Below are 27,524 nucleotides of genomic sequence, written 5' to 3'. Positions count from 1 at the left end.
TTTTTCAATAAAATCAATTTAATGGAGCATATAGAGTAGATGACATCAATATGCTTTGATAGTTCCAATTTTTAATATGAAGAGAATACTAATTCTAGACAGAGAGTAAAAGGGGCCTTCTCATCATTCTACCAAAACATGTTAGACACAGTGTTACATATTCTTGGCATTTAGGTCAGATTAGTACTATACTTTTCGTTATGATTTTGGTTCTTTTATGTGATTATAAAAAGTACTAGGGCAGTTTCCAGTAAGTAGCCTCTATTACAACAAGCTGGTGTAACACTTTCAACCTCTTAACCTAAGTAAACATTCAAACTCCTCAATTTATAAGCAAGCCTGCAGAGGAATATCATAAAGGAAGCTTTACTAGTGAAGTATTTAGTTAATAAAATGCAGAAAAACTAAATACTATGCTTTCTGGCCATTTGGAAATAAAAACCAAACAAATGAGCGGGGAACTTCTTGTGTGTATTTACCTTATTTTTTTGCAGGTTTATAAGGCCCCCCCTACTGCAAGTTGGTTCGCAACTAGCGAAGCGTTCTTTTGCAAACATATATGGTACTAAAAGAGGACTTGATTCAGATCTGAGATAGAAGTCATCAATTTAAAAAAAATAAAAAAAGACAACAACAAAATAAACAAAAACCCAAACACACAAAACCAAACCACAAAACAAGAAGAATTATATAATCTTTTAATTGTATTGTCATTTCATTGTACCCTCTTCAAACAAAAATATCAATTGAAAGACATCCAGTTCCCTTATTCTGTTGCACTATACATGTTATGCAAATAAGAGCTGGGGTGGCATACAAAACAAATGTCGTTCTGGCTTTTCAAAACAGTTGAAAGAAGCAGACATTTAAAACATAGCTGGGAATTAACAGCCACAGAAGAACTTTGTAAATGACTGGTTAAATATGAAACACAGATGCAAAGGGGGAAGGGAAGCTGGGAAAGAAGAGGGGACAACAAATTTCCAGTTTGAGGCTGAAGAAGGAAAATCCCTAACACCTGTACACAAGTATCAACACGCTCAGTATTTACAGTCTGAGCATTACCAATGTTACAGATAAGCAACGTACTAAAAAAATAACTTAAAAAAAGCTATACAAATTGTACTTATAAATACTATATCTTTAAAACTAGTTACGTAGTGTAGGCTAAAAAAATGTTCACAGTTACTCTGGAGAGAGCTGTATATATATATATATATATATTGCACAGTAAAAAAGTTCATTCAGTATACCATGTGTAAACAATTTTTATCTTCTTTGGCAATTTCAGAACTTAGAGGAGTATTTGCCGTGAGCAAAAGCACTTGGGTACAAGGCACATCAAAAGCTTTTAAAGCTGCAAGATAAATCCATCTGACACTTTCCAGTTAGCACTGTCATTCTCTTTAGAAAGAACATTTACCTATCAGTTCAGAACAACACATTCTACAAGTATAACTCAGAGGTCTGGTGACAAACACATCAGCTGTTCTTGGCTGTTATTCGACAGTAACAGATTTGGCCAAATTTCTTGGAAAGTCCACCTAGAATGAAGAGACAGACTTTCAGTATGACAGAGTAATACTGACATTCTGCATTTGACAGTTCATTTAGTGTGCTCTTTCATACTTCCTAATGAGTTCTGCTTTATTCTAGACACATTAACACACACAACAGGCTATAGATCTGCAGATAATGACTCGCAGCTGAATTCATCTGTGCTTCCAAAACCCGCCTAACAGATACATATTTGTTTTGCACAGGGTACCTTTCCAAAGCAGTCATCACTATCAAACTGACACACCAACACATCAACAAACCAAGCTGTGCAAAGCACTGACCTATTTTAAGTTAAACTACAATATCACATTTCAAGACTGAGTTCTCTGAAAAAGTCCCATTTGCACTCTTAACTAATCAAACTAAGCAAAAGAGCTTTAAAATTTTTTTAGAAGGATACTAATTTAAAGATACAAAACTGAAGAATTGGCACTGAAATGCCACCTCTATAACCACACTCACTATGAACTTCACTAGCTATTTTCATAGCTATCTCTTAGATATGCCATATAACTGGGTCTCTCACTTTACACTGGTAGGAGGAAGTTCAAAACTGCACTAAATGGAGTGTTAAATATAGAAAACACTTACATCATATCCTCTGAGAACAGCCAGGTGGAATGAAAGCAACTGAAGAGGAATGACACTCAACACTCCTTGAAGGCAGTCAACTGTATGAGGTAGCTCAATGGTTTTGTAGGCGAATTTTGAGCTTTCAGTGTCTTCTTTAGAGCACAGAATGATTGGACGACCCTGAAAATAAAATTTTGCATTGTTAAGTGAACAGCTAGCCTAGAACTACTTCGAAATATTGTTCATAGCATGCCTACACGTCTTTGAAGACACTCAATTAGCTAACAAAGGCAATACCAGTCTTGCATAATGGCTCTTGACTTTCACTATATTGTAAGACTTGAATGTTTTCACCCTGTAGAGTTTTAATATTAATTCCATTTGCTTCAAAACAGAAAAACCCCAAAACAAACAAACAAGCCATATGAAATCAGTTTTCACTGCTAATGTTAACCTGCAATAACAACCTGCAATGCAGATGTATCATCTTATTTACAACTTAATAATTAAAAATAATCAGCAGTACGTCCCTTTCCAGATGCACAGTCAGCAGCAATGCAGTGTGCACAATCTCTTTTCCTGTGACATGGTATAAGTTAATTAGTTAAACACCATACCTGCCGAGCAGTGACCTGTTGCAGAGCATTCTGGCACTTGGTGAAACAAGGATCCTTCATTATCACCATGATAACAGGCATTTGTTTATCTATTAGGGCTAAGGGCCCATGTTTCAGCTCACCAGCCAGGATACCTTCCGAGTGCATATAGGTGATTTCTTTTATTTTCTAAAAAAAATGAAATGCCTCAAATTATTACTAAATCAGCTGAGAAATGACAGCCACAAGAAGCAAAACACCAAGGCTGGACCTCTGCTACTTAAATACATGTACCCAGTATCAAGTAGTAGTGAAAACACACGGGTGTCTGCTGGGATTTCTAGCAGGCTGTGGGCAGCAGCAGAGCTCGCCCATGCACATGGAGTGACCAACAGGAATTTTAGGAACCAAACACCCAGCACAACCTTGGCTACTGCAGTCTACCTTTAACACATCAAACTCCTCTGAGAAATGGGTATGTGTCCATTTTACCAGAGCGTTCATAACATAATTCATGAGTTTCCTGCATGAGCATTTCTTCTCAACATCAGCACATTGCGTTTTTCTGATGTTGTTTTCAAATGGGTCAGCAACTTAAATTGTTAGTTTCTTGTTTTTAAACACTCATTAAACACTGTGTTTATTATGTGAAACAGGAAACTGATATCATATCCAGGTTCACCCTATGTATGTGTTGAATTAAATGCTCCTAGTTATAGATAGCGATTTTACTGCAGTAGAATTAAATTGTAATGAAATATTAGAAATAAACTATGTTGCAGAAGCCACAAAATCTCTTTTTCAAGAATATTAAACAATATTGAGAAGTTCCTACCAAAGCTCCTTCCAGACAAGTGGCATAATTATACCCACGACCCATAACCAGCAATGATCTTTGTTTGTACAGTTCAAGAGCCAAATCATGTATCTTCTCATCCAAGGACAAGACTTCTTTAATCATTTCTATTGAGGCACAGAAAAAAAAAAATTAATTTTTTTTAACTGGAAAAAATAGTTCACTTGCAGTAGAATATTCTAATTATCTAATAGAATAAATACACTTAATACAATTCAACCATTAACTTAGCAACTTTGACTGCAGTTTAAGGATATTTTCTCCAGCCTTACAGTAATAAATTTAAAGCAACTATTGGTTTAAGCAGTGCTCATACATCCCATTTGAATTTCTAAAGGAAGTTGTGAAACATCCATTTGAAAGTCACTTTGAATTAGTTTCCTTTTATCCATCCTGATTTAAAGTGGGAGGCTTAAAAAATTTCTAACCATGAATTTAGGAGATCAAGTAATATTTCTCATACAAAACTACCTTATTGTAATTAGAAAACCTAACCCATGAAAATTCCAATCTTCCTGCCAAGTTTCTTGGAAGGGCGCTTGTAAAATTGGCAAATAGTGCAGAAATTAACAGTCCATTTTTCTCATATTGTCTGCCTTTCAGTATGAGGGGGAGAGTGAAACTTAAATGAGAAAGAAATATCCCTGAGTAGTATTTTACACTGCCAACATCCCCTACACCTCCTCAAACCCAAAATATCAATATACCTGGCAATGATTTTAGTCCAGTTATGATTTCCTGTCTCCTTTTCTGCAAGGAAATTCTGTCTTCAGACATCATTAGGCCAAACATTACAAGAGACACGAATTGGCTGGTATAAGCCTGCAGACAAAATAAAAACATTTAGCAGCTAATTCTGCAGAGAGTGAATATGATCTCAGTTTGAAGTGCTGCAATTAAAATTTTAATTGTATTCCACAGGGCTGAAGGATGAAAGTCAAACACTGAACAGCAATTACCTTTGTGCTTGCCACACCTATCTCAGGTCCTGCATTGATGTGCACACCACAGTCAGTCTCCCTGGATATTGAACTTCCAACTGTGTTTGTGATGCCAACTGTCAGAGCACGACGTTCTTTACAGTACCTCAAGGCCATGAGTGTATCTGCAGTTTCACCTGGAAAACATTCACATCTTGACTTCAGGTTGGCAGAGGATAATAATGATTCCTGAAAAGCATGAAATTCTACACAAGTGTGTTCTAAATAACTGTATCCACACTTACACGATGCAAAGTGCAATGGAAAGCAATCTTACAGCACTCACTCAACAGCAAATGCAGCTCACCTGACTGGCTTATAAAAAAGCACACGTCATCCCTGAATACAGGTGTATTTCTATCCAGGAAGTCACTGGCAAGTTCCACCATCACTGGTAATTCAGTTAATTCTTCCAGGACTTGTCGAGTCTATATTCAAGCAGCACACAGTATTTGTTAATATTGCCACCTGCTAACATTTGGACATTTTACAAGTCAGAGAAAATCTAAATGGATTCTTAATAGAAGAGCTGGTAATTAGAGCTCACCAGAGCTTTAAAAACCAAGGTGGAAAAAGTTAGCTTCTAGCATGGTAGGTAATGGCATTGGAGCATTAATAAAGAATGTAAAAATGAAAACTAAATAAAACAGTGAGACCCCTCAATGAAAGACAGAGTTTGAGATGGAAGAAAAAGCAGATGAAGAGCTGTTGTCTGAAACCCCAGTTATATGTGCATTTCAACCAAGGCTGGGAACATACAGCCACTGCAGCGTGGTAACTGGTCCCACAGCCAATAATGATCAGTCTTCGGCATCTTCTGATTTCCTTCAAGTGATCCTTCAGCCCCCCCAGCAGAACTGCAAACAAATAAATACACATATATCGATAGTGTGTTTAATTTTCTAGATAGCACGTTTACAAATTTCAAACTTAGTGCAGTTTGAAGGGCTGTTCTCAGTTACCTGTGCTGCTCTCAAAGTTCACTCTGCCTCTCATTGTGTTGACAACTGATTCTGGTTGTTCAAAGATTTCCTTTTGCATGAAGGCACTGAAGTTACCTATTTACAAAAACATGACATGGCAATGCTTAGCTTTGTTATTTTAAGTCTATTCCAGTTACAAAGAGAACTTCTAAGATGACCTGTGGTAACAAGCTAACTTGACTGTGTTAGCTTAAACAAAAGCTTAGAACAGGCAAGACGAAAGGAAGGATGGATAGTTCACTCTGGTTGGTTGGTTCCATCTCCCAGCACTGACAAGGTAAATAAATTCCTTCATAAGGAAACTGCTCTGTTCCACTTCAATTATTAATTTACAGTAAAACTTTGCCAACAACGACAACATGCTAACATTATTATATTTTCACTAAATACTGAAATGAATAGAAGTATCTATGACTTTTCCAAGGCTAAAATAGATAGGGTCCCAGACTGTCCATTCTCACTTAGTCTCAAAACTTGGAATTGTCATCCCCCAGTACAAACAGCCTGAATAAAAAGTAATTTTCACAACCAATTAGCAGTTTTCTGCCTCATCTACTGCATAAACAGTAACTGTCCATCTTTGGTGATACTCATTTACAGATGTTTCAACCCACCCTTCATGATTTGCTGCAATTCCATCTGCAAGGTCTGGATGGCCCGGGAAGGATCATCACTAGCTGAACGCTCCAGACGGTGAATTGAGAGTTTCCCATCAGTTACTGCTGCAATGTCATCATCTTCTAAGAAGATCACTCTGTTGGTGTGCTCAATGATAGCACTACAGAGAAAAAAACAGAAGCAAGACAAACCTGACGCGTCAGAGTTGGTAACAGCAAAGCAATTAAATATGCCACAAGAGCATTTCCAGCCTTGCTTCTCTCTTCCTTTCAGACCTAACTACAGACAGAGCCATCCTAAAGGCAATGGCTCCATCTGCTGCTCCTTCTGCACTCTCACAGCAACCCACAGCAGGAGGCTCAGGAACCACTGCTGCTCTGAAGTGGCCTCCCAGGGTCCCTGATGGATCCTGCTAAGGTCACGCTCTTGTTTCCAGATAAATGTGTGCCTGGTGTCCAGGTTCCTGCCAAGCTTGGAACTGCACCGCTATTTTACTCCTCTGATACCTGAATTAAAGACATCATGACCCTGACTAACCTATAGTCTGCCCAAATGCTCAGCTGTTAAGTGTCCATTTGTACCCAAATTACTTTCCTACACTGGATGTATTTCACGTAGGGGTCAGCAACTGGCAGATACTGCACTTCTGAAGGTTTGTCAGCAGCATTTGAACTGCAAACATTTTTTGAGCATCTGAGCCTGGGGGCTTTCTGATGTTACCTGGATTAAAAGCTCTTCTTTCAGAAAGCCACAAGACAGCATAAGATTTCCAGAGCTCACTTTTAGTATTTTCAGAAAATTTGAAGTACTTTTACTACCTTGCATCTGAAGCAAAGAAGAATTCTACTGCCTTATCCCCAACAGCATGAAGGCAGGTTGAGCTGTCCAGTCTTTTCATTCGGGAATTGCAGATGTTCTTCACATTCTCAATGTTGCCTATTAAAGAAATGAGACATTCTAAATGCAAAACCAGTTCTGTTCAAGTTAAGATTACAGACTATACAGGTTTGGGTATCACAGTTACAGAAATAGTTTGGGGGATGGGACTTTTACATGAACTACACATTCAGTAGTATAAAAATATCCTCAGCCAAGAAGCTATTTCTGGCATCAGCTGGTAGTTTTATGGTACAAGAACCAATTAACCTAATTTCTCATCATAAAGTAACAGTAATTTTAGTTCTTAAAAATAATGTATTTTGATTTATCAACTTACATGTTCTATACAAAACAGGAATCTGTTCAGTTGAGAGTTTGTACTTGCTCCTAACCCCAATGAGCAAAGGACTGCCTCTCCTACAAAAAGCAAAACACTCAAGTTTATAAAGAAAAATGTGCATACAAAGAGGTTACAGGACATCTGTGAAGCTGAAAAGACAATATCCCATCTAGCTTCCTAAACAGGAAGAGCCTCCTTCAACCACGATCCTAAGGCCATTACATGTCAGGTGTTATATAAACTTGGTTCTTCTGCAAGATTCACCAAATATTATTATATGAGTAAGTACCATGTGCGTTGGTGATTCTTTACCCATAAACTACATCCAGGTATAGGAAATTGTATATGAACCAGCTGTTTTCTTTCCAGTAATCAGAAAACAGCTTAGTACAGGCTCCAATTTGAAACGTAAGTTTACTTTGCCTCTAAAGTGAGACAACGATAAACTCCCGTGCTCTTTAGAATTGAAATACTGTTACACTCTTTAGCCTTTCAAACTCAGAAACATCAACCATCACTACTGCACCTCTGAAACTGTAGAATATTAAGACCATTTTTTAACTATATGGGTTACATGTCACACTGCAGACCTTATTAAAAAAAAATCATAGGAATAAAAGAACAAGTCACACTCAGATTACAAGATTAGCTTCTCTTAAATCCCTCAGCCCTAAAAACCCAAACCTGAACCACATATAGAATAGTTCATTTCAGAAGATGTTCTCCAGTTGGAGTGATGGTACAGCTGGCTTTTTCACAATTTCAATGTAGTCTTATTTTAGACCACAGAAGCAATGGGCTTTTGGGTTGTAACATAAAAGAGTCTTTATTCCCACTGCTACGTCACTTGCTATGTTAATATCTTTACATTTCCTGAAAGTTGTTTTCCAAGTCATAAATAAAAGTAGAACTTACACAGAAAGACACCATAAATGCTATGACAGCTATAGAACTCTATTTGTATAACCTGTTACTATGATCGTCTTTTAGCCAACATGAATATACTTACCTCAGTCTTTACTCAATGGGAATTAAAACTGAGTAATATCCCTTCCCTCTCCCCTTTTTGATATAGGAAAAATGTTAGCACACTCTTAATACAAATTTAGAAACACTAGATACACTGAGACTCTTTATTGACTCACTGAGTTTTGGTTAATTAAGCACTTTAAACATCAATATTTTAGTATCTTTAAGAGATGCTGGCTTTTTTTTTTTTCCTAATAAAAAGCATGCATTATGTATAAAATGGACTTTTACTAACCTGGTAGCAACAGCTTCACCTGGGTAATGGATGCTCTTGAAAACCAATGCAAAAGCACCTTCCTGGAAACCATGAACACAGAGGAGAAAAAAAAAGATCCTAAACAACTTATCTCAAATAGTTGCATCTCATTAAACTGGGGCCCCTCTCTGAAGAGGCACTGAAGGAACTGCTATCAGGAATCTCATCCTGGAGGGCAAACTGCACCTTTAAAGGAATTGGCTGTGGAGCAGAACAAGCTGACCTGCACATTAACAGTGCAGCAGCTGAAAGATCAGGAAGCGAGCACTTAGCCTTTCTTTATAAATAAAAACAATAACTTCTAATGCAAAGGTTATGAAAATGTCAGAGATGTTACTCATAATCAACATGAAGAGTGTTAGACATTTACTTTCAGTCAGACCTTCAATCAGAATTTGCATGTAGAGCATTACCATTCAGTTTCAACTAAAAACCTGGAGTTACTATTTCTAGTTCAAGCAGCAAATTCTCATTAATGTATTTCAAAAACAAAACACACAAAAAATCCATAACACCATAAAAAAACCCAAAAAAATAACTCTATAGTACTAACAGAGCTGGCAAAATCCTGGAGGAGGATTCCCAAAGCAGGAGCCAAGGTCCCCCAACCCTGCAAGCGGGACAGAGATGGTGACATTCCCTCCTCTCACAGGGCTCCACTGAGAGCACTCTGCCCCTGTTCTGGGGTCAGGTGAAGCCTCCCTTCCCCTCAGCTCTGGGCCTGCACTGCTGTTCCCTCTTGACCCACAAAGGCCTTGACTTCGTGTGGATTCCAGCCCCGCTCCAAGGAATCCTACAGAGCTGCTTTAAAGAGGAGACGGGGAGGTGAAAAGAGTGTAAGAAACTGCAGGAAGGGGAGGGAAAACATCTGCCCGGAGACTGGGGGAGGAAACAAAGCCAGCTTTCTCCAAGTTTGCAATGCATCCATCAAAGTTTTTAAGCATTCACATACTGAGTAACAGTAGATTCCCACTTCACAGTTTTGAAACTAGTCCAGCTTCTTAGATCTATTTCCAAATAGGAGAGCCAAGGCATTGGCCAAACTTGAATCACAGCAGTGTTTCAACACGATCAGAATAACCTTTAAGAACACACTGCCATTTATGAGAGACTTTAACCCCCAGAGGCTCCTATTACTTTTTTTTTAAATTAAACTGCTTCATTAAAAAGCTGCATTAACTTCTTGCTAAAAAAACCAAACCAAGACAAAACAAAAAATTCCACAAACAAAACCCACTGCTACTGCAATTTAAAGATTTAACAGTGAAAAGCCTTTAAAGTCCCCAAAATTTTAATATCATTTCTTGGTCTATTAAGCATTGTTTAGAAGCCTAAAAGTGTTATTTGCAGCACCTTCTAAGAACTCCTGCAGAGGATCTTAATGCATAAGGCAGAATGCTAAGGAACCCCACACGTAGCTTATACTGTGGTACAGGAAAAAAAGTAATTTCCCACTTACCAACTGTTGAATAACTCTCTCTACCAAGGCTGAAAAGCTGGTGTCTTCACTTTCTCTGTTGTCATACATGTATTTGATCAATTTGGGGATTGTTTCTGTATCCGTTTCAGATTCAAATTCATAGCCTTTGCTCTCCTGAAATACCATATAGAAGGGTAAAAATTGTGTCCATCCTCAGGCCAGAAATGCTGAAGGGCCTCTCAGCTGCCTGCCACCAGAAACTGCAGAGTCAGACAGCTTGGAGCACTACATTGGACCAGTGGATACAAATCACTACAGATAAAATACAAGGACTTATTGTGCCATAGATAATCTTTGGGAAATACTGTAATAAGACACGTAGTAAGACTTGCTTAGCATCTGTCAAGCCCCAAGAGACAGGAGAGAGCCCACTCCACACACCCTCTCAAAGAATTTCAGCACAAACTGCTACTCTACTCATAAATACTTTGCATTTAGGATTACAGGAACATATTGCATGTACTAGCTCCTGAGCATCTTTATTAGGCAGACTCTTTCACACAGCTTATTTATGATATCAAGAAACTTGAATTCAAGTTCCATCGAAGTCATGAAAGATCAGATGGTACTTTGGAGGAGTATTAATGTTCTAGTTTTAGAATCAAGTTGCCACAAACTCACCAGAAATTTTCTCAGGTCCTTATAGTTTGTGATGATTCCATTATGGATGACAACAAATTCTAAGAGAAAAAAATAGGTGTATGTAGTCATGAGCAATGAAAAATTAAGATATTTAATTCAGAACACAAAAATACAAGGGGAAAAAAGCTTAGAAGTACACTTGAAACTGTAGCTATAGCTTTCAGACCTACAGTTTATCACAATATGGACAACAGAAAGCAGAAGCTTACAAATTCTAAAAGCATACAAAGGCAGTTCCAAATGAAGAGAGTTCTAAACAACACCCAGTAGAAGAGCACCAAGCCATCTCAAGTAAAGAATGATTTGAAATCTCCCTTTTCTGGCCCAGGCAATGTTGACACATTTCTATTTTCAGTCTCACCTTTCAAAACAAGAATGTTGTACTTCAATTAACATGCAATTTTCAGAGAACAGATCTCATTAATTTTTAGTGTTACTTTAGCCTGAGAAGAGGCTGTTTTATACATGTTTAAGCTAAATAGAATGGCAACAGCTTAGCCCTAGTACAAAAAATAGATATCATAACAATAGTGAGAACCTATGTGCTCTGTGGATTGAATCATTTCAGATCCATGTGGTTTGAGTGCTCCAGAGATTACATACCATTCCTTTTATCTGATCTCTGAGGGTGACTGTTTATTGCGCTTGGTACTCCGTGGGTCGCCCAGCGAGTATGAGCAATTCCAAAATGTGTTTCAAAATCTGTTTTTGAATCCAGGTCATCTTGTTCTATACAGGAGAAAATCAGTTTACTGAATAATTAATGTTGCCTCTCTCTCTCTCACACACGCACACACGATTAGTAAAACACAAAGAGAATTCCTACAGGCAAAACTCTAAAAGCTATCTTCTGGCTTTTTTTTAAACCATTTGCTTTCTTGACATTACACTTCCAAAAGTTCAAGCTACTGTGATTAAATCCTTGCTTGCCAAGACTTGAGCGTTTTTAGCCAATACTAACAGCCAGGCTAACAGACCCCATTACTACAAATTATAATGTAAATGTATTAAAACACAACTTCAGCTTTTCACAGATGGAAGCACTGCATAAAGCAGATTGTGATGACAGCCAGCTGCTTAAATGGTTGTAAATTCTGTCAGAGTGCATGTTTCAGCCATGCAGCACAGAAATCTCATGAGTAAAGCACCAAAGACACCCAGCTTTGGAACAAAGGAGCAACCAAAAGAAGGGAGTATAGACTGACAATTTCACAGTGCTATATCTGAAGGTCAGCTTGCTTTTTGAGCGCAGATTTGAGGGGCACAAAAAATTCAGCTGCTTGGACTCCCCAGTGCAGTTATTGCTGACACAAAATCGTAACTGCAATTTTATGGTCTGACTTTCTGCTGAGATGCAGATGGTATCTGACTGGGAGGCCAAAGTAAAGGGGTCATTTTTAACACTTACTGTACAGCTCTTCTTCCAGGGCCTTTACTTTTCCTCTTTTTTTAACTAGTTTGATGAATCTTTCTTTATCTTCATTATTATTTCCATCAATTGCGACTCCTACAGCACAGGACATAGTCATTAAGTGTTATTTAAAGCATGAAATACACTAGAATAAGGAAGAGGCTGAGAAAATACAGGCTCACACCACTGAAATGAGTATTTTTAAATTACCCTTTAAAGGGATATATTTGAAGTCTGTTCCTAGACCTGTGCATGTTCAGATGAAACTACATCAAGTCTATATCCATTGCACAGATTAAAACATACATGAGCCATCTCAAATTGTGGTTGGCAACAGACTGAAATACCTTGCCTGATGAAATGAGCCAACTCAAATTTAAGACAAATTTAATCTTCCCCATCCTTCACTGGGATTCATATGCACAAAAAAGGCTGAGGCACAAACTACATGGCCCTATATAGAGATCTTCTTCCACACCCTGTTTGTTTTGCTTATGTGTACTAACCTCAACCACCTAATTACAAAGCTAAACACCCAGTTTTAAGTCCTGAGGAAAGCTGTAGCACTCCAGGAACCAAGCTAATTAGTTCTGATCTGTTAATCTGTAGAATAAAGAAAGAAAAATCCAAGATGCCAGACACTGAAAGCACCCAAAAAAGTAATGGAACGAACTATTGGTTGCTAAAATTAATTTGTTGAGTTCGTTAACATACCTGCAGAGTCATATCCTCTGTATTCCAGTCTCTGTAATCCTTTTATCAGGGTTTCATATATTTCCTTCCTAGTGCGAGGCACTCTGTAGTTTAGATAAGCAAAAATTCCTGTTTAAAGAGAAAAGAGGAAGGAGGGGGGAAAAGAAGCAAAGGCTTTTAAAAAAAAATTTCATCACTCCAGTCTCAATTTAAAACTCTTTAAAAGTAGTATCAGGGAGAAATCCTAGGGGCACCCAACCTCCCATTTAGTGCAATTCCTCCTAATGCATTTTTAAATGGAAAGAATTCAAATACAATAAAGGACTCAGAAGCCTCATTTCAGCACAAACTCTACTGGCAAGTTTCACTCTCCTCATGTTACCCACCAAGAGTTAAACAGTTAGGAGAGGTTAAAAAAATTCTGCTTTTCATGAAAACCACAGCTGAAAATGGGAACATTGTGATCTATTTCATATCCAGACATTCAAAGAAGGAATATATTCACCAGTACTAACACAAGGAGACTTTTGTAATCCAAGTCATGGCCTTAAATACCCATGGGTAGGTACAAGGCACAACATCTATTTCTGAAAGGCTCCAGCTTAATCCTGTATACAACAGTCACTCCAGCAGAAAAAGAATGGAGAAGAAAACATGAGGAAAGGGCAGAAGTCAACAGGGTAGGCCAACAAAGGAAAGAAACAGAAGGTACAAAACAGGGTCACCCAAAACACAAGCACTCCCCCCTGTGCTGCCTCAGCACGATCCCGCCTGCCAAACCCAGCCAGGCACACCAGAGCCCTGTGCCTGGCCCGTGTCAGCTCCTCCAGGGGCATCGCAAGGAGAGCCGTGAACTCACTCCCTGCCTACTCGGCAAACAGCCGAGCCTGAGAAGAGCCTGAGAGTCTGATCCCTCTTCTCTTGAATAGACCAGTCATCAACCAAGAAGAGGCTTTTTTAGTTTGGGGCTTGGTTCTCCACCCTATTTTTTTTTTTTTTCTGGAAAGCAAAAGTACACTGGCATTTTCTTGTTAGAAGGATGTTGAGGATGTTGTTTTATCTTTAGAAAAGGTGTAATAAAAGAGTCACCTGCAAAGGAAAACACAGCCATTCCTTTTCTCTGCCTACTGCTCTTCCTGGGATTCTGATATTTATATGGATACATTAGGCCCTCTTATTAACTCTTGCAAATCTGTATCCCAGTAAAACAGAAACAACTAATTTCACTGTTTCAACAGTTTCTCCAAGCAACAAGTCAGGACTGGACACTACAGTTAGAAAAAAGCCAGACTTTAAGAGCTCAACAGATAAGCAGTTCAGACGAGTGTTTTAGATAGAGAAAGCCTTTGTTTGAAATTTAACACCCTCTTCCCCCTCAGTTAAGGCTTTTGAACTGTAAATGGCCATAGTGAAGAAGCTGTTATAATGATACACCAATAAATCTCCCTTATAAATATTGCTGTGAATTTGGTTACTCCACTGGTTTATAAGCTATTAAAACTGTTGATTTGACAGTGAGACAAAGAGAGTATTGCATTTGCCTCTGAATGTTTTGGAAGGATTAAAGGGTGGATAATACTTTTCTGCTTCAGAAGTGAGATTTATGAGGAGCTCAGCCTAATTATTTCTAGTGCATCCAATATTAACAGAGACATTAAGACAATAGTTGCATTTAAGGAGGAATTTGGGAATTTGAACTGCTTAGTACTGTTCTTCATAGATGCTTTGAAAAATAATGCCTCTTGTTATAAGCAGTCACTTCAGATTGAGAGCCTGTTGATCATTTTTCCAGATAGATATTTACCGTTCTCTGGCACTAATCACCAACCTCAAGAGCAGCATTCTTCAATTTCTTCAATACAAATTTCTCAACATCATTCCAAAACATTGCCACACACCTCATTCCAGATCCAGCTCTACTTTCTAGGCCAAATTTCAAAAGGAATTTAAGCCTCAACATCCTTGTATGTTCCATGTGGCATCTTTCACTACACAGAGCTCCAGGAAGAACCTTCCTCTGGGACCGTCCTTACAATGCTACCATTGTGCTGCAATTGTTAAAAAGATCCTTGTTTCCAGGGAATTGTAGCTGCACTTCCACACACGTGCATTAGAAGATGCAGAAGTCACCAGAGGCCATTTAAAATGAAAACAATTGCAGCAGCCTGACTTCAAAGGACATGTTATAAACTCTTTCAGTTAAGGGAAATAAATCTTACTCTAAGCACTGAGAGTAACACTTTCTCTAGTACGTTTCTGTTTCATAATTTATCCACTCACATATTTTTTCCCTCCTCTGTCATCATTTTGGCCAGATTTAAAGCACATTACTCAAGTCGTGTAGAAACAACTTCTGATAAAGACTCCTTGTAACTTAATTCTTTCTGGACACACACCAGTATGACTGAATCTCAGTTGAATCATACTTATGATAAGAGTTTTGTGAGGCTAACAAGTTACTTTATGATGCCCTCCCCAAGGTATTAGATGCCGTTTCCAGATCTTGCTTCCCTAAGAAGACTCAAAAACATAAAATCCAGGAAAAGCACCCAGTAAGTGTTTTACTAGGACACTGGCCTCTTGATCTGAATGTTAAATCCAGTTTATAACTTTCCATAATTACAGTTTGCTTAGAAGGATGAACTAGGTCAATCACATATGGCTTACCTTTAGAAGCAGATACTAAAAACAGAAACAGAAGGTTGTAAAAAAATTACTAAAACCAGCTTCAATCACGTGCAGACACTGAAAGCAAGGCTCTCCCTTTACATGCCTTTAGAGCTTCCCCTTTCAGGATTACAAGCAGAGCGTCAAGAAGAGGAAAAGTAAATTGAGTATTTTTAGTGGGAAAATTCCACAAGAACTCTTGCAATTGCATGACTTCACCAAAATCAAGAAGGGGGCAGCCTATACTTTAAGTTTGAACGAAATTATTTATTTTTTGAAAAATAAAATGATGCCTCTCTTGGGGTAAGCACATTGTTGATGCCAGAAACTTAGCTTTGAGAGAGTCTCAACTTCGTATCTTGATGAAAATAACTTTGATTTAAAATGGGTAGATCATCAGTTTAAGTACATCTTGACTGTTTTTTAAACCCTGAATACTTTTGCTTTAATACTTTTGCTATGCTGTCTTCTTACATGTAAGAATGATAACATCTCAACTTTGCTTCCTTAGGAGCATGTTTATAGCACTATTTATGACCTATGTATTTTCAAAACATAATAAAAGGGCTATAAATCTTCACATGCTACCTGAAGCCAAAGAAAACACAATAGGGTGTATTATCAGCACTTAAACCTGGAAAGATATGAAAAAATAAAAACAACAACAAAAAAGTAATTTAGAAACTGCTGGTTGCAGTCTCAAGAACTCCTACACTCCCTACAGAGATCAGCATAGCAGGCTGGAGGATATCTTTCATGAAAAGGGATGTAATATAAAAGGTCTCTAAATGCTGATGGGAAAAAAACTAGCTCTGCTCTTACTTACCCTTCGTGAACTGCTGCTCTTTGCCATTTCATACTGAGTCACTTACTCCACCCCAAATCGGACGTTTCACTGAACTCCTTGAACACTGTTAACATCTTCATTTCCCAATCAATACACAGCCCAGACACACAAAGTTTCTGATATTACCATTACCTGTCTCACTCAGTGGGAACACTTTAGGGTGTATCAGGCACTGGGCCAGGTCTCTCACCTGAAGGGGTTTTGTTTAGAAGACACCGAGTTTGTCTCACTGATAGTGATCTGTCACGTAGGAGCTCAAACAATAGGAGTTGAAACAATATCACCTCGTGTTTCAAGCGAAAGAGGATTCCTCAGCTCCTTGCTCTGTCTGAGGTTACAATTAAAAAGGATGTGGAGGCAAGGAAAAGATACCTAATTCCAAAAGTTCAATTTTAGGAGCAGTAACTCAATTCACTTTCAGTCTGCATCCCACAAAAGAGGTTTTGTTGATGACGACTAAGAAGTACAAGTGCAAATTTTTCTACTTTCACCAGACCTGAGAGGATCTGTCAGGGACAGATAGGCGAAGTTTCACTAAACTTTCCTCCTTAACTAAATACAACTGCATTAGCAGCTTCTGAACCCACACTTTGATTTCAATCTGATCCAAAGCATATCCAAGCAACTGTATACACAGTGTAGGAATTATCTTTACCATCTCATCTTTATTAGGTACAATGACGTGAATAAACTCAAAATAGCTAAGAATTAAGCTCCTTCACTGCCTTTGTTTGAAAGCCACAAACTCTCCCTTATCGCTGCTCTTGGGAAGTGAATCACGATTAATCAACCCCTAGTCCCGGATTAGGAAAGACAGAGCCCAACGCCTCCCGTGCATCAGAGGCAGCGGGACCGGGAGCAGAGGTTAACCACGCACCCCGGGCACCCCTGGGGCAGCCGGGCGGTGGGAACGGGGCGATTTCCATCCCAAGAGCCGGGGACGCGCCGCCAGGCACGGGGGGCTCGGGGAGAGAGGAGCGGAACAGCGATCGCCGCTCCTTGGGAGAACGGGCGGGCCGAGGGGCCTCACCTTCACCTGCCAGGCGCTCCCTGTCCTTCCCATCCCCCAAACGGACACAGCGGGGCCAGTCCCGAGCGAACCCGCGGCCCCGACAGCGCTGGGCTCGGGACAAAGCGGCCCCTGTCGAAGCTCGGCCCGCTCTGCCCGCGGCTCCGGCACTCACCGCACATGGTGGCAGCGCACGGTCCCTCCCGCTCCTGCAAACGCGGCTGTCGCCGGCGCGGCCCCGCCGCCTGCGGCTCTTATAGCTCCGGTTATAGGGCCGGGCCGGCCCTGCCTCCCCCGCCCCCTGCCCGGGCCCCCGCAGGGGCAGAGCTCGGTGGGGCCGCGGCCACTCCCGCCCTGCCCGGCCCGGCCCGGCCGAGCTCCGCTCACGGGCAGTCACGGAGTTATTGAGCTTGGAAAAGACCTCCGAGATCACCGAGTCCAGCCTTTGACCGATCACACCTGGTCGAACAGAGCACTAACTGACACGTCCAATCATTTCTTGAACACCTCCAGGGATCGGGACTCCACACCTCCCCCCTCCACCCTAATCCCGCCCCCCCCCCCCCGGCAGTCCGTTCCAATGCTTGGCATCCCTTTCCATGGAAAAATTCTACGTGATGTCCAACCTGAACCTTCTCTGGCACAGCTCTAGGCTACATCCTCTAGTCATGTCAAGACAGGATGAATCCCGTGTCCTCCTCAGGTCTGGTGACTCAGGCCGACTCAGGGATTTCCGGGGTGACACGAACCCCAGAGAGACCTGGCTGTGTGACCATGGGCGGCACGAGGAGTTTTTTGTGCCCTGATTCTGGTTTTCCATCTCCCAGTGCCATGAAGGAGCAGGACAGGCAGCAAAGAAGTCCGTCCTGTCAGGGCAGCCCCTCTTGGAGCTGGGCAGGGGAAGGGATCCCCCGTCCTCCAGCCACAAGAATTTACAGACACGCTCAGCAGCCACCCGTGTCCGCGCAGGCAGGACGGGGAGCTCCTGCCCCGTGCTCGGCTGAACGTGGTCACCAGGCTCACCTGAGGGAGAGCCTAAAATCCTGCTCAGCCCGTGGTCTCCTCCATGTACTTGGCAAGAAAGAAACTGCTCCAGGAGCCTTGTCCAGCTGCTGCCTCCTGGTCCAGGCTCTCTCCTGGGGGCAGGCACTGCAAGAAGGAGGAAGGCCATGGCCCCTGGCGCAGGGTCAGGTCTGCAGACATGGCCCATGCAGTGTCTCGAGCTTTATCTTCTTTTAAAGAAACTCATCTCTTATCTCAGAGTGCCTCCTCTAACCAAAAGGAATGAATGGTGGCTTTTAAAGCGAGCGCCTTGCAGCACACTTGGACTGACAGCATTCACAGAGCAGCTTAAGCCATTATTCGAACAAACATGACTTTTAAAAATACACAAAGTTTCACGAAATAGTTTCTTCTTCCTTATTACAAAGTACCAAAGTATTTTATAGACATGATCCTAGTTATCTCATAGAGTTCTTGAAATTCAAGTGTGAGGTGTCTTATTTAAGCTAGACTTTAATGGCTCTTTTCCTCTTGCATCTGTTTTTGCAGATAATTTTAAATCTAAATTAGTGATTCCCTCAAACTTTGTCACTTTTCATCTTGATGGAGAAGTTGAATGAAGGATAAAGATTGGAACATTAACATTTCAATTACAAAAAAACCCTTTTTGTGCCACTTTAAGAAAGAGAAACTTTGTCTCAATTTTAAGGTAAAAAACTATGTTTAAAATATTTCCAGGTCATAAAATTTAAGGTGTTTAAATTCTCTTTTAAATTAATTTATGTAAGGAATACATTAAGTGTATTTTTTACTTAATGTGTGAAACAGCTATGCACACCGTACTCCTTAAAAACCAGTATTTCCTTCCCCCAGTCTCCCAGAATAAGACCAAACAGGGCCATGATTTGCAGCGTTGCAGTCCCGGCTCTGTCACTGACCTGCAACGTGACATCGTGACATCAGGCAAGTCATTTTGACACTCCATTCCAGTTTTTCTTGTCTGTTTGGGTAACTGCTCCTCCTCTAAAGTAATCTCTGATCTTGCTTCCCCCAGGCCAGCCAGAGTGGAGGGGGACATTCCTAATTGAAGCTCTGCATATTAAGTAGCACTGCTATTTATATTAAATTATATACAATAAAGGTAAACTTTTTATTTCTTCCTTGTGGAGCATTTTAACTAATGAGTGATGCAGTCAGTAGGAAAAAACCCTTGGTTTTTTTTAACGTCACTGCAATACTAATTGCCAAAGATCACGAGTTAGGGCCCAAAATTCCACTCATGCAAGACATTTCATGTTTCCATGTGACATTCCCGGGGAGAAAACTAAACAAAATGAGATTCAACTGCTAGTAAGAACTGCATTAATTAGCGGTTACTGTGTCACCTTGGTAACTTATCAGTCAACACTTCCCAGACACATTTGTCTGATGCCATTTGGCTTTTACATGACTTTTTGGAAGTGCATTAGAGAGTACACTAATTCTTTTTACTGGTGGGTTTGTTTGGCTTGAAGGACACATTTTACAGCACTCAGATGAGATGATCGAACTGATCCTATCTCACAGCTTCATAAACTCTAAAAGCCAAAATATTTGAAAGTATCACCTATTGTATTCAACATCGTAAGAATCCAGAAATTCTGCCATACTCTGGAAGAGTGCTCTTCTCATGAGACCATTAAAAAAACCAAAACAAAACAGAGCAGTTTTGATAGAGTTTGTAAATTGAAGGTTACAATTTTCCTGCCATAAGAGACAGGCAACTGACAAGCAACAGGGAGGTCAGCTGGTTCAGCTTCCCAGTAAAGTTTGAACATGAATCTGAAGTGACACCCAAAGGATGAGGAATTTTTGCCCAGCTACATCTTTCTCTTTTTTTTCTGTCTTCACACAAGTGATGAAAAATAGAAGTAGGAAACAGTAGGGTACAGGATGGAGATCACTCTATCATTGTTTTAGTGTCAGCTAATGAGGAATTTGCCTGGAGCACCAATAGGCAAAGGTGAGGGGCAATGAAAATCATTGAGCGTGTGGCTGGAAAGAGGAGGGATTTATTTTTAGGCTCCCTCTGAGCCTAATACAGGTCCTAGTTCTCACAGCATTTATGATCTGCCCTGAAAAGCAGCCATCAGCTGCTTTTAAGGACAGATATTTCAAAATGCATTTGCATACTCAAGAGGTACAGATACACATCTGAATACCTTGTTCTGTTCCTTGACACCCACGGGGACTGAATTTCCTAGTGAGGAGTTTAGTAAGTTCCTTGTCCCAGGAAGTGAAAGAACCAAACCGCTCTCATTAGTAAACAGGGGCAGGAAAAAAGCAGTGGATGTGAAGTGCAAGAGGGAAGAAGTGTGATAAATATCAGGAAAAAATTAGGAGGAGCAGTTATGCAATGGACCAGGCCACAGAGGCTGGTTTGTGGCCCTTTTACTGGTGACACCACTGGAATAGACCCTGTCCTGTAAGTCACCACTGAGTGACCTGTGTGTGGTGTGAAGGACATGGGGTGACCAAATGGCAGTCCCTTCCCACTCCAGCACTTGAATGATTATGGCTGGGTTATAAAACCCCTTTTAAATTGCCCTTTTTGGACTGCTGGTTGAGTGGCTACAACATTTTCTGAGAACTAATAGCCTGTCTCTATATTCGTACTAGAATACACAGCACAGGTTCGTGTATTAACAATAACAATCAATCATTTCAATTTATATAATATCTTTATATATTACATATAATTATATATTATATATTTAGAGTTTCTCTTGCTTCAAAATGTGGAAGTTGAGAGCCTAAAAGCAGCCACTGTACATTAAAAATCATCATTCCCCTCAACTAGGCTGCTGCACTTCTGCAATTTTTATTTATTACTCCAAATAAAAATATTTAAAACGTGGAAAAATTCTGAACATTCTCATCAGCATCACTTTCATTTTAACTAAATGGGACAGTGTTATTCCCTACCAGGGCTCTCAAGAATATTTGGGCTGACAGCTTGGTCTGGATCTCTCTGATTTCTTCCCAGTCTGCTAACGATGACTGCTGTTAACCAGGAGTCACTCCAGTGAAGCTGAATTTCACCAACAGAAAAAACAAAAACGAAGTGCTGACCTTGCTGTCATGTGAAGAAGGTCAGGCTGCGCTTCAGGACACCCTCTGCATCCATTTCAGCTCCACAGCGAGTTTGGAAAACAGTCAGCAATGCCTTTGAAGTGAAGACAGCAACACCTTTCTTCTGCTGAGAAGTTCAAAAGAGAGGAAAAAAATGTTTGTTATTTTGATGGTTCTCTCAGTGGAGGTGTCAACTAGCTGCTCACCTAGGATCTTTCTAGGGCTAAACCATTGGTATTTTCAGTTTAAAAGTACATAGTAGTAATTAACAGCTTTTAATTTGAGAACAGGGGAGAGTTAATCATCACTTGTAACTGTCAAACAGTTGACTTTGAAATTATAAAAATTATGTGTGGTAGGAGGAGTTACATGTAAATGTGAATCAACATCATACCTATGACTGAGGATTAAGTAACCATGATTTAATTCAATGATGGCTTTTCAGCTGAGTGTTGTGAGGAACATGTGTAATGTAAAACCAACCCAGCTAATTAACTAGATCTTAAATACTTTAAAAAACACAAAGGCACATTTAGTAATAATTCATCTAAAGCATTGTGTTTTAAAGAGCATTAAGTGGTTTCCTGAGGTTTTGATGTAAATTCCTCATAACAGGAGCTGCAAATAAATTGACGGCATGTGTCAGAGAGAAAAATAAATGCTTGGAAAAGTCTGTAGGTTTTACAAGCAAATCAGCTTTTGGTGCTGGATTTCTTAGCATATTGTGTGGTCCTTCAGGTCAAGAGTGAGAAATGCTGACAGACTAACAGAGATATCTGCATACCTGCCCTCCCCTGCCCCATTTCTGGGAATCAGGTCCATCTACTCACTATTTTTCATAAATTCAGGATTCTCTCAGCTTACATGGGGTTGGAGGGAGCAAAGCTAGCTACTTACAACAGCTGCGGAAAGCATGTCCATGTAAGAAGTCAAGAAGCTTAAAATCCAAAGATGCAAAAAGCATTACAAGAAGTTAATTCTCTCCAGTAATGAACCAAAACGTGGCTTGGCTGAAAGCATTTGGGCAAGGAACTGGCTGAAGAACCAAAAAAGCTGCTGCAGCTACTCCATATGGCTCATACAGCTACATCGCACTGCACACAGGCCACAGCATCACCTCCTACTCCTCCACTAAGGGAAAGCCTCACTCTCCTTCCACAGTTCCTGCAGAGCCCTCCTGGCAGCAACCACCCTCTGTGTACAATAATTCTGCTCTCCCCTGGCTGCACTGGCTCACTCATCACCACGGAGCACAGCAGGGTGAGGTGTAACTTCTGCACTGCTCTGGTTAATTTTATTTCTAAGTATGAACCTGGCTTGCTATTCTGGTAAGAAAAATTCCATTCCATTCTTCTCTCAATTTGTTTTCACAGCTTCAATGTTTCAAGGATTTGTGCTGGCCTTTGAGAAGAGCACCTCTGAAGCTAGAAAATAGTTTTGCTGCTGGCTGCCCTCGGGTTTCCCCTTCAAACAGTTCTCTGGCAAGAAGCTTCTGATTTTGCAAATAAAAACCTGTTGACAGGAACACATACCTGTACTCTCCACAAAGCCAAGCTGAATAACAGTCCAGTTTTCTCCACTGTCTCAACCCTAACATTGTTTCTGTCACCACTGCCCAGCAAGAAGCTGCTACAGCAGCCTCTGGAATGAGCTGGAGGGAGGCAAGGTGCTGGGAATGTGAGTTACTGCCATACAGCTCCAGTTATCAGCAGTTCTAGGCCGAAAGAAAACAACCCCAGATTTCTAAAAGCAGCCCATACAACAAGATGCATCTGGCTTTACCCACACATTCAAATCTATTTGTTTTACCTATCCCTATCCCCAAATCTTAATCTGTCCCTATCACTTCCTTCCAATTGAGATAGGCATCAAAGGACTACATACTGGGAATTTAAACACCACCTCTTCCCCTTTTGTCCCACTTGGGATTAAAATAAATAAATGGAGGGAGCCCAGATTGAAGCTACAACAGTAATTTTTAGGACTGGTGTATTTAATACTGCAGCTTCAGTGCTACTCTTTGTTTTAGAGGAGGGTGAAAGTAAAGTACCTTAAGTCCAAGCACAGGTAACCAGGGATTCCCCAGCTTTAATAAATAAAAACCAGTTAAGATAGATATGTGATGCTATTGTTTAGCAACTGATACAGTATTGAACAAAACTATGCTCACAGGTGGGTTATTTTCTGTCCCAGACTCACAGCTATTGTGATGATGTCCGCTCTTGCCTACAGATTCTATATCTTTCCTTCTTTTGAGCTTGACACAAATCACAGCTACAGCTTCTTCAAGTTGTTTTCCTAACAGCTTGTGATCTTGTTCTTTTGGCAGCTTATTCAAAGAAAAATGGCATTAACTCTGCTTAAATAGAAGCAGTCATTTTCTTTCACTGGCAATTAATGACTCATCTATATCTCTGTTTCCAGGGGTTTGGGGTTATTAGATCTGCCATAATCTACCAGTTGTCAAAATCAGATTTGGGCACATCAACATTGGTAGAAATAAAGATATTGCACACAGGAGATTCCAAGATAACTTTTCTGTCACCTGCCATATGCAAAACCAGTTCAGTTTTTGTGCAGTTCCTCTGTACTACAGATTAAGAAGCATCTAAAAAAAACAATGCAGAGCATCTTTGTTTACTACACACAGAGTATTGCTACAGAACAGGGTGATAGAGACCACTGAATAGAAGTCACAAGTTGATAATTAACAGAAACAGTGCTCTACAACCTGTGAAAGTGTGCAGGATGATATCCTTAAGTTAGCCTGGAATGGAGGAAAAGTTGTGCAGTGAAATGGCAGCTCCCCCACGGCGTCACCTCAAGTGCACATCCCACACCACCTCCTCTGCTGCCACTGCCCCTCGGGCTGGAGAGTAAATCTGTCCCTGGCAGCTTCTGCCAACTACACAGTGAAACAGCTCTCATGACCAGGCTATGAATTGCACTGTTTTACTGTCAGTAAAAAGTCCTGGTATTTTCTCTTTTTTTATTTTTCCATTTTGGTTGTAAGTATAGTTTTCCTCTATTAAGCACAGGATTTTGTATTACAGTAAAATTAGAAATCCCCTTCGGGGTTCCCTCACTCAGATGGACTCTATCTAGTCCTAACAGCTCCAATTACTAAATGGGTTTAGAACTTCATGTTCAGAGTGTCCCATGAGATGCATGAAAGGATGGCATCCCTGTGGGGGTGTTTATGCTCTTGCACTGCAAAGTTGCCTTTGGCAACCAGAGTTCCTGTGGTATTGTCATTGGGCTCTGGGTACTTTGGTGTGAACATACCAGATGGGGTAAGCTGAGGACGATGTTTTGCTTCAAAATTGAGTTTTCTGCTTTCTGTCAGCCTGCAGTTTACCTCATCATTGTATGTGGGCAAGTGGGAGACAAGATCATGGTTTTTCATCTCCACTTTTAACTGTGCTTCTTTGAGTTGTGTGCTGAAACTGAGCATGTATTTCTTAAATGTTTCCTACTGTTTCTGCAATTTAAAGAGAAAAAATACTAACTCATGGTAACTTGGACAAAATTTAAGGAAGAGTTTGGGAAGTAAGAGAACGTTGCTAGAAAACTAAAGAGGAATAGATGTTTCTGTTTTCTGTATTTTAGTTACATCTTAAAATGAAGGGATTAAAAAATATTCTCCCCCAGTCAAAACATCTAATTTCAATTCAAGTCTGAAACCTTTTTTATGTGCTGTACATTTTGACAGCAAAGACAGGCAGTTTTGAACTCAGTTGACCAAAACTGGCTGGCAAACTTGAAACCCAAGCAGCTAAATCCCTTATTTGTACAGCTGCAGGCACTGGGCTCTCCTCCACCCCCCTCAGATGATCGTGTTGCAGGACATCCACTCTGCATCAAGGCTGTAACCCTGAGGTCCTGCAGTAGGACACGGAGTGATCACAAACCTCTTCTGTCCTTACAGGCTACAACAGTTCTGCCCGTGTTTTGAAGGGAAGTATTGCTAAAATCTTCTAACCATAGTAATGTTTAAGCTGGTGCCTGTACAGCTACAGGCACAGCATTGCTGCAGCCCGAGATCTGAATGCAATACAGTCAATCCAGGCTCAAAGCTTGGATATGTTGTTTTAATACAGCTCGATTACATTTTACATTAACTCAAACACAGGTAGGTGTTGAATTAAATGGCCAACATTTAACAGGACTGTGTGCTTTTATGAATCTACCTGGCATGAAAAATTGAAATTACTTCTAAGCAACATAAATGAATGCAGTTTTAACTTGGATGTGCTAAAAATATCACAAGTTCACGAAACATTTTCAAATAAAGAACCATTGTATTTTATATCATGTATCTTCTGAGTTCATTTACAAGAAGCATCAGTAGAAGAAGGTAGAAGGAACAGCTTCACAGCCTGTCCTGCATCTGCCACTGGAGTTACAACAAGAATTTTCATGTTGGAAAACAAATAGAAGCATGTCAGTTCACAAGAACCAGCATCCTTGGCACCAAGGACCAGAATTTTGCGACTTTAGCTTTGCAATGACTTCTGTGAAGAGTCATTTGCTTCCTGAAATGTGTCATGCCAAGAAAATCCCAGATAGGAATCTTTCGCTTTTCCAAGAAATGGGAGGTTATCATCTACCATAATTACACATTACAGTTTACAGAAAAAAATTTCCAATTTCGTTGTCTCTTAGTCACATTGCTTACTGGCTGTCTGAGCGCGAGGAGCACAGATGTTAAATAACCAGCTGCAGCACCTTCTCTACGTATTAGATTTGAGAGGAGGGCTGCCAGGGGTTTAGCTAGTTCTTAGTCCAACTAGAGACAGTCATCATCCTGTCTGGACTGGGGCAAAGCTTTTTTATGACATCAATTCTGCTTCACGGCTGCTGTGACACACCAAATCTGCTTCCCCGTCTGCATGGGAGGGTAACACCTAACTCAGCTTGGAAATCCAAGAGGACCAAGAATGAGAAGCAGAAACAGGGATTTATAATTTTTTTTTTTTTTTAACAACCAATTCCCCTACTCCCAGAGAAATTTATCTAACACTTCTGAGGCCCAGGCAACACAGTTTTGGTAACCTGTATTTACCTAAGGCTTAAAGGCTTTCCCAGACTTTACAAGGTGTGTGTAAACCATGAGCAGCACAGGCTCCAGAAGCTCATGTTGAAACCTTTGTAGCAGATCCACATTGTGTGCTGATAGATTTTAGCAGGAGGGGTTTCACATGCCTGTTTTCCCTCTCCACCTTCCCTCTCCTTATGGAAAGGCGGCTCTCCAAAGCCGCGTTATTTGTTACGGTGTTGCTTGTGCTTGTCAGAAAGCTGTTGGCCCTGGACCGGAGCCCAGGCTCTCCCGGGGCTCAGCATCAGAGGAGTGTAACAAGATAGGAAATATTTGTTGTCTGAAGGATAGTGGGAAGTAGAATAGCAGGGAAGGGTGGATCCTGGAGCAGGCTTGGAGCACAGGATCTCTTGGAAAACACTCTAGAAAGAAGCTGCCAGGAGCTGAGACAATGCCATTGTCCCCATAAAGAGGGGGAGCCTGGAGCAACAAATCTAGATGGTGGGAATGGATGAAAAACCTACAAAGTGGAAGAAACAGATATGAGATTCTGAGAAGGGAGAGCTCAAAGCAGAACCTGGCCAAGAGCACTGCCAGACCAGCAGCAGGGCTGGTGCCTGCCTTGGGAGGGCTCAGCACTCCTGTGCTTTCACTCAGGCAAAGAATTTTTTACTCCTGCCAAACAAATTCCACCTCCATCTTCTTCCAGGCAGTTGCAGTATTGAAATGCTGCGGTCTGCTCTCACTAAGTGCCTAGAAAACAAACTCAAACCAATCCGCTCCTGTCTTGAGACAGGATGTCACAGGTTAACATTTGCTGTGCAGTTTTTACTCTTGAGCAGGAGAAAAAGTTCCTTGGAGGGGAAAAACTGCACAGTTTGAACTCTTCAGTGAATAAATTAACATCCCTTCTCTGTCTCCTCCCCTTTCCTTTCTGAGGTTAGTACAACTGCA

The 27,524-nt window shown here is 40.5% G+C and overlaps 1 protein-coding gene across 1 annotated transcript; it reads right to left on the bottom strand.

Annotated features, from left to right (window-relative positions):
* Window positions 1–681: 681 nt before the first annotated feature.
* GFPT2 (glutamine-fructose-6-phosphate transaminase 2) lies at window positions 682–17,700 on the bottom strand. The gene is made up of 19 exons (XM_032125207.1): window positions 17,595–17,700; window positions 12,918–13,025; window positions 12,201–12,299; window positions 11,396–11,521; window positions 10,772–10,830; window positions 10,130–10,264; window positions 8,650–8,711; window positions 7,383–7,462; window positions 6,985–7,102; window positions 6,163–6,326; window positions 5,528–5,623; window positions 5,325–5,422; window positions 4,873–4,993; window positions 4,545–4,702; window positions 4,293–4,407; window positions 3,565–3,692; window positions 2,751–2,918; window positions 2,152–2,313; window positions 682–1,544 (listed from the first exon to the last, which is right to left on the bottom strand). The coding sequence occupies exons 1-19, from the start codon at window positions 17,599–17,601 to the stop codon at window positions 1,500–1,502; spliced, it is 2,049 nt and encodes a 682-aa protein (XP_031981098.1). The 5' UTR covers window positions 17,602–17,700; the 3' UTR covers window positions 682–1,499.
* Between the last annotated feature and the right edge of the window lie 9,824 nt (window positions 17,701–27,524).

The sequence above is a fragment of the Corvus moneduloides genome, chromosome 15, assembly GCF_009650955.1.
Source record: "Corvus moneduloides isolate bCorMon1 chromosome 15, bCorMon1.pri, whole genome shotgun sequence".
NCBI classification, from domain to species: Eukaryota; Metazoa; Chordata; class Aves; order Passeriformes; family Corvidae; genus Corvus; species Corvus moneduloides.
Note: the sequence above shows the minus strand (reverse complement) of the source record. Positions and strands in the feature narration are given on the sequence as shown.